At 42.6% G+C, this 18618-nt stretch overlaps 1 protein-coding gene across 5 annotated transcripts in view; it reads right to left on the reverse strand.

Moving 5' to 3' along the window:
* RPS6KA3 (ribosomal protein S6 kinase A3) overlaps positions 1-18618 on the reverse strand; it is a 128117-nt gene that overhangs the window by 10397 nt on the left and 99102 nt on the right. For 4 of the 5 annotated variants that reach the window (XM_048862729.2, XM_048862720.2, XM_048862712.2 and 1 more), the window contains 5 exons: positions 17866-17955; positions 8820-8978; positions 6928-7089; positions 6626-6702; positions 2928-3045 (listed from right to left, as the gene is read on the reverse strand). In XM_048862729.2, the coding sequence (XP_048718686.1) occupies positions 2928-3045; positions 6626-6702; positions 6928-7089; positions 8820-8978; positions 17866-17955 (606 nt within the window). The remainder of the gene's footprint in view (positions 1-2927; positions 3046-6625; positions 6703-6927; positions 7090-8819; positions 8979-17865; positions 17956-18618) is intronic. The other variant, XR_007358261.2, reaches the window with a different exon arrangement.

The raw sequence follows: 18618 nt of genomic DNA on the forward strand, positions 1-18618 counted from the left end.
GCTGGGTCCCCAAGGATAACTATAAGCATTTCAACATCCCCAGTGGTTATTTTCTGGTCTGGAAAGTAAGTCCCTTGCTGCAGCTGTTCATACAGGCCAGAGTTCCTGAAGATGCGCGCGTCACGTACTTTTCCCAGTCATCCCACATTGATGTTGGTGAAATGTCCCTTGTGATCCACCAGTGCTTGCAGCACCATTGAAAAGTACCCCTTGCGGTTTATATACTGGCTGCCTCGGTGATCCAGGCCCAAGGGGTATGCATTCTGTCTATTGCCCCACCACAGTTAGGGAATCCCATTGCAGCAAAGCCATCCACTATGGCCTGCACATTTCCCAGAGGCACTACCCTTGATAGCAGCAGCTCAGTGATTGCATTGGCTACTTGCATCACAGCAGCCCCCACAGTAGATTTGTCCACTCCAAATTGATTCCTGACTGACCGGCAGCTGTCTGGAGTTGCAAGCTTTCAGAGGGCAATCGCCACTCGCTTGTGAACTGCGAGGGCTGCTCTCATCTTGGTATTCTTGCACTTTAGGGCAGGGGAAAGCAAGTCAAAGTTCCATGAAAGTGCCCTTACGCATGCAAAAGTTTTGCAGCCACTGGGAATCGTCCCAGACCTGCAACACTATGCGGTTCCACCAGTCTGTGCTTATTTCCCGGGCCCAGAATCGGCGTTCCATGGCATGAGCCTGCCCCACTGCCACCAGGATAGTCAAATTGCTGGGGCCCATGCTTTGAGAGAAGTCTGTGTCCATGTCCTCATCACCGCGCTGCCATCGCCTCCTCGCCTGCTTTTTCAGGTTCTGCATATACTGCATGATAATGCACAAGGTGTTTACAATGCTCGTAACTGCTGCAGTGATACGAGCAGGCTCCATGCTTGCTGTGGTATGGCGCCTGCAGGAGAGTAGAGTGGCAGCGGAAGCGGTCGTTCAATGACAATGGTTTGCAGACCTACTGCACCGTCTGCTGCCAGGACACAATGGCTGAGTGGGCTGCACTCTAGCCATGGTATGGCGAGACAAGAGCAGCCGAGCAGAGTTGCAGTGGAAGCAGCCTTGCGAGACCACCAGGAGAGCAGAGTGGCAGTGGAAGTGGTGGATAACGATGGTCATATAGAGGACCTGCAAGGTTGATTCATAGCATCAGGAGAGCAGAGTGGCAGTGAAAGCCGTCGTTCGATGCGACTGTTTGCAGACCTACTGCACTGTCTGCTGAAAGCAGTATGGCGCTCACACGAAAAAAAGGCACGAAATGATTGTCTGCCGTTGCTTTCACGGAGGGAGGGGTGACTGACGACATGTACCCAAAACCACCCGCAACAATGTTTTTGCCCCATCAGGCATTGGGAACTTAACCCAATATTCCAATGGGCGGCGGAGACTGCTGGAACTGTGGGATAGCTATCCACAGTGCAATGCTCTGAAAGTTGATGCTAACCTCAGTACTGTGGATGCACTCCACCAACTTAATGCGATTAAGCATTAAGCACGAGCTGGAAGCAGGGAGCCGGGACCCCAACTCTCAGTGGGGAGAAGGGGGCCAGGCACAGGGAGCCTGGGCAGCCACCAGGATGGGAGCAGGGATGCTGGGGACAGCTTGGCTCCGAGCGAGGAGCCTGGGCTGAAGCCCAGCTAGGTACAGGGAGTCTGGGCAGCAGCCCTGCTAGGAGCTGGGACCCTGGGGCAGCCCAGCTCTGAGTGGGGAGTCCAGGCAGCAGGCCAGCTGGAAACGGGGGCCAGCAGAGCTCTAGCTGGAGCCCCCCACATTACCCGGCATGACAGCACAAGCTGTGAGCAACTTTCTTGTCAATTTGGAGCCATGAAATTGACAAGAATGACAACCAACAGCCAACATAAGTAACCCACAGTGTCAACACAGACACTGCATTGCCCTAACTACACAGGCATCACCTCCTTGAGAGGCGTAAGGCTTGAGTTATGATGTCTGTGTAATAGGGCACTCACATTGGCTGAAGTATACACTTACATAATTAGGTCAACATAAGCTGCCTTACGTCGACCTGATTCTATATTGTAGACCAGGCCCCATATAAAGGGTAAGGAGAATACAAAACTTCTAATTCTGGGACAACTGGTTATGAGAAAAAAAATGTATTTAGTAATCTTAAACTGCCTAAAAACATTCTAAGGTACTTAACAGCATGCAAACATTTTCTTATAAAACAAACTCTCTGTTGTGGAGTTTAGAATAAAGACCCTAATGAAAAGACTTCTTAAAAGTTGAATGATTTTAGACACATTCGGGACTCCCAGTATAAGTGGTTGGGATGGCACTGAATAAAGAGATAAGTGATTCTATATCTTGTCCAGGACAACAGGTAGATGTGTCAGTCAGGCTGTTTAACATAAAATGTGGGAAAATACTTGTATTTAAAAATCAAGACATATGGAAGCTCAAAGCAAATTAAAGACATTAGCCAAAGAAGGGGGGGAAATGCTTAAATAATCTGAGTTCTTTGAGCATATTAGGGCTTTATTATAACTAGATAGAGGGTCATGAAGGATATCGAATGCTTTTGGACATTATATATATAGTGCCAAGTTATGGCTGCTCTTCACAGACACTTCATGGATCCACAAAAGAGGCACCCAAGAGTAGGTGGCCATAACTACTGCATCCTGATTTGGTTTTCCAATGCCCCACTGAATTAACAGTGGTGGTATTAAATGTGGTTATTTTTCTTCCTACACAGGACTGACTGTTTAAACATGAAGGATTCATAATTATCAAATAAATATCTACTCATACAAAGGATTGGCTCAGTAAATTTTTAAAAACCTGCAACCTTCATTAAAATCATGTTCTCTAATGCTATAAGCAATTTTTATTGTGAAAAAAATCCTTTACAAAATCTGTCAACATCCGTCCCATGCACAAAAGGACAAAATATTAAATATACTTGCCTTAGCTGTAACTGAAACTGAATTCCAGTAACCACCAGTGAGAGAGAACTTTCCACTACCTATTCGTGCCAATATCTCCTCTGGGGTATCATCAGGGCCATTTGCAAAAGGAGTGTAGCTAATTAACCAAACAAGTTCAGAGTATTAATAGCTTTTCCGTGCTGGACTCCAATCCTTATTTCAAGTCTGACCACAGTTGCCAGTGGTTTCAAAATAATCATAATTAACATCCCCCCCCCCCTCCAAAATCACAAATTATCGTAAAACTGATGGCAAAAGCACCCAAAATAATAAATAATAGATGAACTACATGGTAGAATGGGAGTAAGGGCCTGTTTCTCTTACTATATTCCTTCTGTAAGAGAGTGTGTCTAAGTTTAGGCTAATTCTGAGTCACAGATCCAGAGACTGTACCTATTATTGCCAAAAGTCAGTACATCCTGGTGAAATGAAAGGACTAACTGTGTATAAAAACTCTGAAAAGGAGGACTTGAGGACTCTGACCTGCACAGAACGAATACCCAGCCTGACGCTAGCTGAGAAAGAATAAGAAAGAAGTCACTAAACCCTAGAGGATTTACCTTGTTTAACAATTCACATCCTTGCTATTGAACTAACAAAGTACACTAAACATAACTGAGAATGAGGAGAATAATTAATTTTTATACACGTGGATTTCAATGCCTTAGTTAAGAGGTTAAGATGAACAGGAATACTGTAAAATTGTGGCACTAAATAAATGATAACCAAATAGTTTTATAAGCATCTTGAGGCTAACTTGTAAGTGAGGTGTAAGAGGTTAATTGGCTGTATAAGTGGTATTTTTCAAAGCTGAGATTTGGAATTATTGCTTGATGTACTCGTACTTAATGTATTCTTTCATGCAGATCACTTGTATTGCATATATCATTCTGACTGTATTGTGAGAAGTGATCCGATTCATTCTTGTGAGTAATCAAACTTCTACTCCTGAGAACGTTCTGCGCCAAAAATTAAAAATTCTGCACACATTTTAAAATTCTGAAAAATTCTGTAAATTTTGTCAAAATACATGTGGAGGCTTCAGCATGGCATTGGGGAGCACAGGCCACTGGCTGCACAGAGGTGGGAGATCACTGTACAGGTCCCCGCTCAGGACACAGACTCAGCGGTGAGGCTGCACCCACCCCTGACACAGTGCAAGGACCGTGCCTGCCCTAGAAACACCCCAGGGCCCTGCCCCTCTATGCCAGATGCACCAGGTGTGGGCAGACAGGCTCAACAAGACAGGATCCAAGTGTGGAGGGGTTCAATATGGGGTGTCCATGTGCGAACTGAAAGAGTTGTATATGAGGCAATCTGGGTGCAGGCAGCTCAGTGGGAGATCCAGATGCACACGGGCTTATTGGGGTTTTTTGGGTGCAACAGTAATGGGACTCTGCAGGGGGGTCCAGGTGAAGGTGGCTGGGGCTCAGCAAGGGGGATCTGGCTATGTAGAGAATAGAGCTTGGCATGGGAGTCTGGGTGTGGGGGGTTAGTCAGGGTCCAGATACTGGGGTTGGGGGGCTCAGTGGGGTAGGGAACCAGGTGTAGCTGGTTGGGGCTCAGTAGGGGGATCCGGATGGCATGTCAGGGTGGTCCAGATGAAGGGCGAGTGGGGCTCATCAGGGGGTTCTGAGTGTGTGGGGGTGAGGCGCAGTAAGCTATGATTGGGTCTGGATGCACAGGGGTTGGTTGGATTGGGGATCAGCTCCCTGTACAGGGATCCTTGCCCCTGCATCTGAGGTGCAATGAGTGCAGGAAGCGAGTGTGTGGGGGAAGCGTTTGCAGAGCTTCCTGCAGCTGGAGGAGAAATCTGCAGGTTGGTCTGACCTGGCTCCGGATGCCATGTAGGGGAAGGGGAAGAGGATGCCATGTAGGGGCCATGTAGGGGAAGGGGAAGAGGAAGTCCTGTCCTCCCCAGCGAAGGTGGGACTATCAGCTGATCCTGGCGCAGGGTAGGAGCCACCAGCCAGGGCTTTCCCAGTCCCAGCCCCTACTCCCCAGTGATTTGCCGCTTTGCTGGCTGCCTGGGGCACCCGAAACATACTGCTGTAGCAGGTCGCATGACTGCTCTTGTGGCTTTCCTGTCAGAAAGTCATTTTTCTGCAGGGAAAAAAAGAAATCTGCGGGGGACATAAATTCTGTGCATGCTTAGTGGCGCAGAATTCCCCTAAGGAGTAAACTTCAAAGCATCACTGGTGTGACGCTGTAGGGAATATGGGAGACATTTTATGATATTGTTGATATCAATATCCTACAATTGCAATGAATCATGCCAGATATGCTGTGTGAATTACCTGCGAAAATGTTATACTTTGCCAAGTATGATGGTATTGTTCACATGTTTGTATCACTTTTGTATTATGAGTTATAGATATGTAGGGTATATCTGTATTTCCAAACTTGTGCTGTGTTTCTGGGTGACATCCCCAGACAGACTGACATCAGTGCTAGGCCTGCATGATGGCTCATCAAGGGACATCAACTGTACAATGAACCCATTGAAAGGGCCAGGGACTATACCCTATGACTCAGCCAGGCATGCAGGCCTTTCAGTGCCATGTGCTATCTGCTATGAGTTTGTATCTGAAACAAAGGAAGTATCAGCATGTGGCAAAAGGACTATAAAGGGCAGCTGCATCATCTCCATTTTGTCTTCAGTCCTGCTTCTTATACTGGAAAAAACTTTGCTACAAACTGAAGCTCTGAACAAAGGCCTGAAGGACTCATCCAAGCTTTGGATGTATTCCAAAGGGACTTTCAAGCCAGCACACTCAGCAATACTGCTAAGGACCTAAAACATGAACTTTGAATATTTGTATGTATGTGACTGCTTTACCATTTAACAGCTCTCTTCTTGTTCTTTCTTTTTTCTTTATAATAAACCTTTTGTTTTAGACACTAAAGGATTGGCTGGCAGTGTGGTATTTTGGGTAAGATCCAAACCTATACTGACCTGGTAACATGGATGACCCTTTGGGGTCAGAAGAACAATTTGTATATATGTGAGCAGAGTTTTTTAAATAACCTATCACTGTACTGGACCTATGTGCTGACTGGGAAACAGAGAACTGGAATGCAATAAAGGGGGGCTGTGTGATTTCTTTTTTTGCTTCTTAAAAACCAGTGTGGGAGATCAGAAGCACAGTTTGTGACTGGTGGGGAATTCAACTTGAGTGTTATCCACCAGTCTTGGGAGTATCTGCTCTCCCTTTTGGAAATGCCAAGGTCAGGGCAGGCTGCAGTGAGGGCTGCTCTAGGAACACCATGTCACAACTGGTAAATCTTAACCACATATATTCTCTTCAATATGCATAGTACTTTCTAGCTTTTTTGGTAGGAACAAGTTTCCACTTCATGTAAAGTAACAGTGTATGAGAGTCTATTCCTATTCTTAAATAATCAAAAGGCTACAAAACATACATTTGATATAATCTTTGACTGGATTTAACAACAGTTAAGCAAACTCATAAAGGGAAGTTTATTTTAGATATCAGACTCTTAAGAACTTGATCCTACCACATGCAGAGCACCTTCAACTCCCACTGAAACCAGCATCCAGAACCTCCCAGGAATATTAGCAACTTGCAGGATTGAGCACATAATCAATACTTTGTTTGAGAATAGTAAACCTATATAAACAAACAAAAAAACCCACTAAATTTCTGCAAACTCACCCAGTGAGCATAGTATAAAGCAGGACACCAAGACTCCATATATCACAAGCAGCATCATAGCCTTGCCTTTTTAAAACCTGTGAAAAGCAAATATATTAATTTCTACAGAAAACAGTATACTTTACTATGATTTTGGTGCCAAAGTTATATTACTTCAAAGATCTCAACTGTTTATTGTTTCAAAAGCTAAATTCATTGATAATTTTACAACTATGCAATAATGGAGAAACAATGTTTAAATGATGGGGGAAAAAAACTATTAAGATAATCTGAAGGAATGTAAACCAGAACTTGGTATTTACCTCTGGAGCAACAAAATTTGCTGTGTAACATGGAGTCATCAAAAGACCATTTTCTGCTCTTAGTTGTTTTGCAAAGCCAAAATCACAAATTCGAATTGATTCTGGGTTACCAGATTCATCAACGTAAAGAATGTTGCTAGGTTTCAGATCTCTATGAACAACCTAAATAAAAACACAAATACAAAAAACAAAATATAGGATAGCGTTCTCTATTATAAGCACTTACTTCACTGCTTTTTAATTTGCAGTTAGCAATGGACTTTAAAAGAAGGTGATGTTTCTAATATCAACTCCAATACACTATATGCATTGTTTTTGGCTACCCAGAATGTCAGAATGGTGAAATACATGAGTTAATTTTGAGAACAATACAATAGGTCCAGCTTTCAAATTTGGGCACTCCGAGCATGAAAGTGATGTTTGGCATGAGTTGATTATGATGAACACTGTGACGGAGTGGACTAGGCCCTGAGGCCCCCTGCTGGAGGCCTTGTGGCCCTGCCACACCCCGCCTCAGAAAAGGGAAGTAGAGGGGTCCTCCAAGTTGCCTAGAGCAGCTGTGTGAGAAACAGCCAATTAGAGCCCAGCAAGTCAGCATAAGAAGAGCTGTAGGGCCAAAGCGAGTTCAGTTCTTTGCTAGAGCTGAAGGCGAATGGATGGTCCTCCAGGCTGCCTGCTGAGACTGCACAAGGACAAGGCCCTGAGGTAAGGGTGAAGAACGTGCAGGAGCCGCAGGGAAGCGGCCCAGGGAATTATAGCAGCAATGCAGTTTATTTAAAGGGACATTGCGAACAGCTGCTATCTATAGGTTCCTTGGGCTGGGAACTAGAGTAGAGGGTGAGCCTGGGTCCCCCCCACTAGCTACTGGGAAAGTGGCCTGGACTTTGAGGCACCTCAGAAAGGGGACTGAACTGTAGTGGCCCAGCTGAAGAGCTGGGGACAGAAAGGCCCTGAGAGGGTGAAGACATTGCCTCCAGGGAAAGAGTCCTGGGGCACTGCTCTATTATGAGCAGGAACAGAGAGACATTACAGAGGGCACTGAGAGAGGCCCCTGTTGGACTTGTACCCCGAAAGGGGTTTGCGTTGCTTTTATCTCACAGACAGACTGTGTGTGACTTGGCTGGAGTCAAAGAGCCATCATAAACAGGTAGAGAGAGTGCAGGCACACGCGCTCGGCTGGGGGGCGCTCGCGAGAGGTGAGTGCAACTCCCTTACAAACATCAAGTAATTTCATCTCCAAATTTTCTAGAACTATAGTGTTTGGAGAAACAAAGATCACGTAGGCTGAATTATTGACAACTGCTTCTTGAAATATACAGTTAGGAATATGGACTTCAACGTTTGTCACAAAGACTGTTACCGTACATAATGGGATGCCATGGCAGACAAGCAAATGAATGTATTAATGAGTTGTTAATTATAAAGCTTATTTTCCCCTTCTTTTTCTTCTCATCACAGTTACAGATGTTTCATCTGTTTTCCTCATCCAAGCCCTCCACTTGTTTTGGTAACATCACTACTTTCTGCCTTATGGTTTCCCTGGCTCCCAATGTCACACTCCATCTTTGTCCTTATCCATTGGGTTCCCTTCTTTTACAATACAAGGATTCTTCACTCTTGACTCCAACTATCACCACATCAACCTTACCCACCTCTAAATTACTTGTCTGTCAAAATGAGCTTTCCGCTACAGAAACTATGGGGAGTTTCAGAGTTTTGGAGAAAAGGTTTGGTGCAGTATAGTTATTTTCTAGGAAACATTTGTTAAATTTTTACACAATGGAAGAATGTATCAGATGTGGATTTGTCCTTGCAACTTGGCACAGGGAAGTGTGTTTCAATATATATTAGATAATGCATTCCTAAATGTTTTCTTCAAGTAGAAGACTTACCCCTTGTGCATGGAGGTACTCAACAGTTCTCGTTATTGTGAGCAGGACAGCACTAGCTTCTCGTTCTGAGAAAAATTTTTGCCTAAGAATTTTGTCCAGGAGTTCTCCTCCTTTCATAAGTTCTGTTACCACATATACGTACTTTCCATCATCATACACCTACAAAAATGAAATAAATTAGCATGTAAACTTCTTTATAAAAAGCTTTCTTATATTACCCTTCTCTAAGGATGTCAGGATAGTGCAGATAACCCAAAAGGATTCTTTTTATTAGAAAACCTGTGGAATTACTGCCACTCCCCAACCAACCTATTTGAACAATATTTTAAATTGCAAAATGAGCACAAAACTTTATCCACTAAACAACGTACAGTAACTGAATAACATGTAATAAATTGCTAGGCAAAACTCTGAAAACAAAACAGGTGAGTAAAATTTAAGAGTGCTCAGATTACTACTTTGATATCTAAATGAATATCAGATCTGGATGCAGTAAAGTGGAGATAATAAGGTAACACTCCTATTGTCAAGGCTGAATTAGAGCTAATTTCATAATCAAGTAACTATTCCACAAAAAAGTGCAGCAATGGCTAGAAATCAGCCATATCAGCATCAGTTCTAGGGCATTCTAAAATAACTTAAGATTCATCTTACATAATAAATTGGGGACACGGCAGTTAGTGCATGAAACAATCTGTTAGATTTTACTGACACAATTAGCATTGTAGCATTTGGAAATCAAAGTCAATTTATAAATTCCTATCCCATTTCTTGGCAAATTTGATATTGTGCACACATGTACTATTCTAAAAAGCTTATTGAAGTCCATTAAGACTTCATCCTGTATTTTTCACTATGAAAAATTGTTTAAGTGCTTTTGCTTATGTCCATTTAGTCTGCTTCTATTTTGGTGAGATGAGGTGAGTGAGGTAATTATCTTCAACGTCACCAACGGAAGCTGGTCCAAGAGTCAAGCTCTTGAGCTCTGTATGGCTTTTAGCTTGTCTCTTTCACCAACAGAAGTTGGTGCAATAAAAGATATTACCGCACCCATCTTGTCCCTCTAATATCCTGGGACGGCTTGGCTACAACTACGTTCTAGTTTGCTGAAACAACTAACCAGTTATCCATCTTACCAGCTGGGGGCACTGCAGCTTATAAACTGCGTAGAAGCACCTTGAAAGCATTAATATCTGAATACCACAGTTCATTTTTATTGCACTTCCTTAGGCTTTTAACTTCAATCTCCTTCAAAATTTGGCTTCTGTTTTAAAGAAACCTTCATTAAGTGATCCCCTTATGCAGAAATGTAATTTTAGAGAAATCATTCCTCATTATTCCCTCAGTGAGGGGGGAAAAACAGTAACAGAAAACGTGAAAATGGCAGAGGTGCTTAATGACTTCGTTTCAGTTTTCACCAAGAAGGTTGGTGGTGACTGGACGTCTAACATAGTGAATGCCAGTGAAAATGAGGTAGGATCAGAGGCTAAATTAGGGAAAGAACAAGTTAAAAATTACTTAGACAAGTTAGATGTCTTCAAGTCACCAGCGCCTGATGAAATGCATCCTAGAACACACAAGGAGCTGACTGAGGAGATATCTGAATCATTAGTGATTATCTTTGAAAAGTCATGGAAGACTGGAAAAGCACAAATACAGTGCCCATCTATAAAAAGGGAAATAAGGACAACCCAGGGAATTACAGACCAGTCAGCTTAACTTCTGTACCTGGAAAGATAATGGAGCAAATAATTAAGCAATCAATTTGCAAACATCTAGAAGATAATAAAGTGATAAGGAACAGTCAGCATGGATTTGTCAAGAACAAATTGTGTCAAACCAACCTGATAGCTTTCTTTGACAGAGTAACAAGCCTTGTGGATAAGGGGGATGTGGTATATCTTGACTTTAGTAAAGCTTTTGATACTGTCTTGCATGACCTTCTCAAACAAAATAGGGAAATGCAAGCTAGATGGAGCTACTATAAGGTGAGTGAATAACTGGTTGGAAAACTGTTCCCAGGGAGTAGTTATCAGTGGTTCACAGTCATGCTGGAAGGGCATAAAGAGTGGGGTCCCGCAGGGATCAGTTCTGGTTCGGGTCAATATCTTCATCAATGATTTAGATGACGACAGAGAGTACACTTATAAAGTTTGCAGACGATACCAATCTGGGAGGGGTTGCAAGTGCTTTGGAAGATAGGATTATAATTCAAAATGATCTGGAGAAATGGTCTGAAGTAAACAGGATGAAATTCAATAAGGACAAATGCAAAGTACTCCACTTAGGAAGAAACATTCAGTTGCACACATACAAAATGGGAAATGACTGCCTATGAAGGAGTACTACAGAAAGATCTTGGGGTCATAGTGGACCACAAGCTAAATATAAGTCAGTGTAACACTCTTGCAAAAAAAGCGAACATCATTCCGGGATTTATTAGTAGGAGTGTTGTAATCAAGACATGCAATGTAATTCTTCTGCTCTACTCCATGCTGATTAGGCCTCAACTGGAGTACTGTGTCCAGCTCCGAGCACCACATTTCAGGAAAGATGTGGACAAATGGGTGAAAGTCCAGAGAAGAGCAACCAAAATTCTTAAAGGCCTAGAAAACAAGACCTAGGAGGGAAGATTAAAAAAAAACAAAACAATTTTTTCAGTCTGGAAAAGAGAAGACTGGAGGTGGGGGAGGTCATGATAATAGTTTTCAAGTACATAAAAGGTTGTTACAAGGAGGAGGGAGAAAAATTGTTCTTGTTAACCTCTGAGGATAGGACAAGAAGCAATGGCCTTAATTGCAGCAAGGGAGGTTTAGGTTGGACATTAGGAAAAGTTTCCTGTCAGGGTTGTTAACCACTGGAATAAATTGCTTAGGGAGGTTGTGGAATCTCCATCATCAGAGGTTTTTAAGAGCAGGTTAAACAAACACCTGTCAGGGATGGTTTCGATCAGTGGGGGGCAACCTGTGGCAACTGGGAGCTGCAGGCAGCATGCCTGCGGACGGTCAGTGTAAACAAACAAACTGTCTTGTGGCCCGCCAGTGGATTACCACTGGTTTAGAGAATACTTAGTCCTGCCATGAGCGCAGGGGACTGGACTAGATGACATCTTGAGGTACCTTCCAGTCCTATGATTCAATATAAAATTTCCAAAATGTTAGCATTATCTGCCCCTATACCAGGGGTGGGCAAACTACAGCCCGGGGCCACATCTGGCCCTCCAGATGTTTTAATTTGGCCCTCAAGCTCCCGCTGAGGTGCTGAATCAGGGGCTTACCCAGCTTCGTGGGCTCCCAGAAGCAGTGGCATCTCCCCTCTCTGGCTCCTATGCATAGGGGCAACCAGGGGGCTCCTCAAGCTGCCCCTGCCCCAAGCGCTGCCCCTGCAGCTCCCATTGGCCAGGAAACGCAGCCAATGGGAGCTGCAGGGGTGGCGCCTGTGGACAGGGCAGCGTGCAGAGCTGTCTGGCCACGCCTCCGTAAAGGAGTCGGAGGTAGTACATGTCACGGCTTCTGGGAGCTGCCTGAAGTAAGTGCCCCCTAGAGCATGCACCCCTGACCCCTCCCCCACACATGCTCCAACCCCATGCCCCAGCCCTGATCCCCCTCATGCCCTCCAACCCCTCGGTCCCAGCCCGGAGCACCCTCCTGACCCCCAACCCCTCATCCCCAGCCCCACCCCAGAGCCCTCACCCCCCCTCCACCCCAACCTCCAATTTCGTGAGCATTCATGGCCTGCCATACAATTTCGATAAACAGATGTGGCCCTCAGGTCAAAAAGTTTTGCCCATCCCTGCCCTATAGTATCTGCCAAAAACAGCAAAATTACTTTTGTTTCGCTTTTAAATTAAAAGAGGTATCCCTTGGTGCTAGTAAAATAAAATTGTGTGTTTAGCTAATGAATGAATCAAGAGGAAATCTCTTGTCATTTTTATTTTTCTCCTCTCAATCTCTAAAGCAATTACAGTTTACACTTTATTATATTGTATAGTATAGGCGAACAGAATTAGCAAATTTTGGTTTTCAAGGTGAAGGAAGTTTAGTTACTCAAGTGTTTAAAAGTGACATTTCTATATCTTTAAATACACTACAGTATAGTTAATATCAGGTAGGGGTTTTTGTTTTTTTCATTTATTTGCTTTATCAATAATAACTGAGATGAGAAAACAAAATTCATATTGTAGAAAATATGCTTTTCAATAAGGCTGCTTCCAAATACAGAAGAAAAAGCTATAGGAGTTAACTTAGCCATCAATTCCCTAGTTTTTACAGGCTCATGATTTTCTGAAAACACAAATTACAAAATTTGAGTTCCTCCCAGAAAGCAAGAATTATTTAATTTTTTTCAATGTAAATTCCTGAATGAATTAATTCAAAAAACTAAAAATAGTAAATGTCTTAACCCAAAAGAAGTTAAGATTAATGTTATACAAAATGTAAAAAACAGAGAAATTAAAAAATTCTGGACACTAAAATGGTAAAATATTACAGATCTAAAACTGATGCTGATTTCTTCCAGGGTAAGTACATACTAGTTTAGGTAAAACGGAAAAGGGGACATTTTATCATAGCATCATTACAGATCTCAAATGGTAAGAGTAATCAGTATTTCAAATCTTAGCTTGGATGTCCTCCTTCAGCTACACTGATAGTGGCTTTCAGGGTCTGAAAGGCTCTTGTTTGGTGAACAGTAGAGAAGGGTAAAAGTAACCAGTGTTTCAAATATTAGTTTGGATATTCACCTTCAACATTTGGCTGTACATTATTCACAATTCTGCTTTTCTTGACATCAGTGAAAATGAATTTCACGAACAAGTGTCTTTGTAGTTCGGTCCATTCCCAGGAAGTAGTTTGTACTGAAAACTGCTGGAAAGGTTTTTTCCACAGTGGGGCACATATTGTGATGTAAAATGAAGAAGTGCCCCCCAAAATCTGAGGATGCTGAATTGCAAGGAAAATAGTGTCCTGACTATCCATCAGTCCAATGCAGCTACCTTTAAGGTGAAACATAACCAGGGCTGCGTGAAAATTGGAATTTCCATCCTGTGGGAAATTCCAGTATTTCTACATTTGTTTTCATCCTAAATCTGAACTAAAAGTAGAAATGTGAAAAAAAAATTGAAAATGTTGAAACGTTTTGTTTTGGCATTCCAAAACTGATATTTTTTGTTTTAATTCATTGAAACATTTCTTTCTGAGTCAATTCAATGTTAAGCTGAATGTTTTTAAGTGTCCATGATGCCTCATGGGGAGAGGTATTACTCACATTGTGCAGTAACCAGAGTTCTTTGATATCTGAAGTGGAGCACCTACAGGGACTCTACTTGAAGAGACGTTATTGACCTTGTGCAGTAACAGGAGTTATTCAAGGTATGTGTTCCTGTGGGTGCTCCTCTACCTGCCCTCCTCTCACAAAGGGAATTCTGAAGGGGGGGGGAGGGGGAGAAGGAGCTGAGAGCAGTTTGCTTGTGCAGCCCTGTATATCCTCCGATCAGGGAACGAAGATGTGTAGCATGCATTTGTGGGCCGAACAGACTGCTATCGAAAATCTCAGATCGAAGGTGCAGGGCACATGCACATCTATACCCCTGTGGGTGCTCCACTTCAGGTGATTCCTGAGTAGTATCCTCATATTGCATTGCCAATTGCAGCATCTGATCTAGAGGCATGAACCAGAACATAATAGTTGGAGGAAGTACATACAAAGATCCAGGTTGCAGTGCTGCAAATTTCAGTAACTGAAATGTCTTTGATTAATGCCATTGATGTAAACTGTGACCTTGCAGAATGAACTATTTATTACTCTAGAATGTCAACAAAGTTATAACATGCAATAATAATTCCAGAGATCCATCTTGAGTCTCTTTGGGTGGAGAATGCACATCCTTTGTACCTGTCCTCAACTGAAGAGAATCTAAAAGACTTTCAGAACAGTTTGGTTTTGTCGAGTTTGAAAGCTAATGCCCTTCTGACATACAGGGTACAAAACGCAGCTTCTTGTCTAGTCTGATGTCGTTTCTGGGGGGGAAAATGGGAGATGAACAGTCTGCTTAATATGAAATTCAGACACCTGAGGGAGGAACTTGGGATGTGGTCGGAAAAATACCTTTTCCTTGAAAAACACGGCAGAAGGAGGGTCTCCCATCAAAGTCCCCAGTTCTCCAAACCCTGTGGGTGGAAGTGATGGCCACGAAGAAAGCTGTCTTCATGGACAAATGAAGCAACGAACATGTAACTAATGGCTCAAAGGGGTGTTTCGTAAGGCAATTAAGAGCCAAGTACAAATCCCTTATTGGAGTAGATTCTCTAGTCTGTGGAAAAATATTAATCAGTCCTCTGAGAAACTGGAGGCTGTGGGTTGAGCAAACACTGAAAACCTTGTGTGGACAAATTAACCTTGACAGAACTCCTAGCTAGAGCTGATGTCTTTAATTCCAACAGGTAGTCAAGGATGGTGGAAAGAGAAGAGTGAAAGGGAAAGACTTGCTGATGGGTACACAAGTGGTGTTCCATGCCTATAATCTCAGAATTTCCAGATTGGGGTGAAGCATCTGACCGGCATGCTGAGACAACAGACAGCAATGGGTTGGAAGTCTCATTGGTAGATGAGAAGTAATTTGAATGAGGTAAGGATACCAAACTAGTCTTGGTGCAATTAAAATGACCCTGGAACTTGTCTTGCTTGATTTTGTTCAGTACTTTCAAAAGTAATGGTGTTGGTGCATATGCATAAAGAAGGCCTCTTGTCTACAAGAGGAGGAAGGCATGCCCAGTGACTGAGGGTCATGCTTGAGCAAAATTTCTTACACTTTTCTGTTGATGGATAGTTGCAAAAAGGTCTACCTCTGAAATCCTCAAGTTAAGAATATGTTGTTGAAAGCTTCTGAGTCTAGATCCCATTTGTAATTTTGGGAGAAGTGCCTGAACAGGTTATTGGCCATGGTGTCTTGAACAACTAGAAGGTAAGAAGCTGAGAGAGACTACCTGTCTGGCTATGCACCAATTCCAGAGTTTTATTATTTCGGCACAGAGTAAAGAAAAACATGCTCCTCCCTGACAACGGATATAAAACATGCAGGCTATATTGTCTATCAAGCTCTTGACTGACCTGGATCTGGTCAGAGAAAGGAAGTGAAAGCAAGCATTGCTAGCTGTTCTCATTTCTAGAAGGTTGACGTTGAGAAACTGTTCTTGGGATGACCACTTGCCCTGAACTGAGAGGCCCCAGCTGAAGGGGGAAGCATCTGATGTTGTCATGATGGTAAGGGACTTCTCAATAAACTGGACTCCTGCAGAGTCTTTGAAAGGGTCCTTTCACCAGCTGAGTGACTGCAGAACCCACTTGGATAGACACTTGTTTGTTCAGACTGTGCTTGTTTGATATATAGACTATCCTGAGTCATCACTGAAGGTATTGAAGATGTAACCTGGTGTTTTGAATTACAACACCACATGCTGACACATGCCCCAATAGCCGAAGACCATTCCTTACTGAGGTTTCAGGGCTGAGCTGAAATCTCTGAGATCAGTGTCTTTTGGGTGAGAAATCTGTTGGTAGACAGGTAAGCACTGCCTGTCACTGTATGCAGAGAAGCTGCTATGAAATCTATCCGCAGCACTGGTGTCAAAGCAGACTTCTCAAGATTTAGTTGGAGGGCTAGTCTGTGGAATAACAAGATTATTCTTTCTATTGCTGACCATAGCTCTGGATAAGACTGGCCCCTGAGCAACCAAATGTTGAGGTAATGGAAGACAATTTTCTCTAAATGATGAAGGTGGGCAGCTACAACCACCACGATCTCTGAGAATACCATTGGGGCAGAGGAGAAGCCCAAAGGGAGGATGTGATATCAGTAGTGGTCGTGGCTGACTACAAAAATAAAGAAACCTCTGAACTGCAACATGAAAGTTGGCATCTCGACAGTTGACAGTCACAAACCGATCCGCAGAAATGAGAGAGGGCATTATAGCTGTGAGGGTCACCATCCTGAATTTCTGCTGTTTCACAGAGTGTTCAGACATCTGAGATCTAATAGCTGTCTACATCCCGCGTTCTTTCGTGGACCCAGAAAGTACTTGAATAAAACCACTTTCCTCTGTGCTGAACTGGAACAAAGGCCTTACTGAAATCCAGGCAGATTAGATCTACTACATTTCTTTCATCTAAAAAATCAGTTATCTTCTCAAAGAAGGAGATCAGGTTGGTCCGGCATGATCTACCTTTTGTAAAACCATGTTGCATTTTATCCCAATTACCATTCTCCTGTATACATCTCCTTGTCACCACATGGCTCTCTTATTGTAGTTCCCTCTTAAATGGGCTTACAGCAAGGTTTCTTTATCACTTGCAGCTTGTTCAGACCACAACAGCAAATCTGTTGACTGGTTTAAGGAACTGTGAAGATATTACGCCCACTCTACATTCTTTACACTGAATACCAAATCTCATCTAGGGATCTCACCATCATGTCTTAGGTTGGCAGACAGTCATGTCTCTGTTGGACTAGGCCATGGGTGTGCAGCTATGGAAATGAGCCATGGTATAAGAACCTAGATGGAATAGAACATACCTCCCCATAAATCCATATTAATTCATCTCTTCCCACTTTGAAGAACACCTAATTACTTCTTCACTCCTGAAGTGTTTTTGAATGACCACTGGATCTTTATTTATTAACTTTCCCTCCTACCCCTTCCCTTCATCTTGTCTTTTTTACATAATACAGTGACATTTTTCTTTTAATTAGTAATTTCAATCAGATTGTGATTAATATTTTATTGTATATTAATAAACTGTCTACTATGTTGAGTGTCTCAAATAAAAAGGACTATTTTTAACAATTACCTATTTTAGTTTAAAATTAAATATTGGCAAAAGCATATTAAGACATCTGAAATTGTACCATTTTACTCTTTATATTGGACAAAAGAACGTTTTTAGATACATCTAAAACATGCATGTTGTTCTTTGACATAGATACAAAATGAAGAGTGAAAACACTTTTATAATACCCTATCAAAGAATGAATCTTTTGGGGTCTACTTACATCTTTAAGGGTAATAATATTTGGATGCTGTCCATAGCGCAGTAGGATTTCAATTTCCTCTGTTGGATCTCTTTTGCTCTTGTCAATAATCTAGAAAACCAAGCAAGTTTGTAAGAATAAATATTTTCTAAACACTGAACATAGACAGATATTTTCATTTGTACAAATACACAACACTCCTCACCAATGTTTACAGGGATGCTGGCTACCAACCAAGATTTGGTTCCTTGAGAGGAAGAAAAAATAATCTTTTGGAAGAAAGTAGAAAATTCTTCAGGTGGATGGGATGCTGGTGGATAACAATACTGTTCTTCAGGTCACAATTATTAATGTGAAGATGGCAGTAAATAATACTTTAACCATCCACTTAATAAAGCATAAAGCCCCTGACTTTGGATGTGTTACTGAATCCTAGATGGATGACATTGCTGGACTCATTTTAGTTTGGCTGTCTCCAACTAGGCACCTGGGGCTAGATCTAAAAAGGGACTTAACTTTTAGGCCACCCAGTGGGATCCACAGCCCTGAGTTAGCTACCTACACTCCCTATACAATGCACAAGGAGAGACAGGCACCTAAGAATGGGATCCACATAAGCCAGGATGTTGAGTGTGGAGCTACCTAAGTTAGTCAATAAATATGCTGAGGAGAAGGATAGGTCCTAAGCTCACTCCTCAAAGTGAGTTAGGCTACCTCCAGGCTACAGGGAGGTGCCTATCTCAGCTCGTGGGATTCTGAGCCATGTACCTTCTC

The sequence above is a fragment of the Caretta caretta genome, chromosome 1 (assembly GCF_965140235.1).
Source record: "Caretta caretta isolate rCarCar2 chromosome 1, rCarCar1.hap1, whole genome shotgun sequence".
NCBI lineage: Eukaryota > Metazoa > Chordata > Testudines > Cheloniidae > Caretta > Caretta caretta.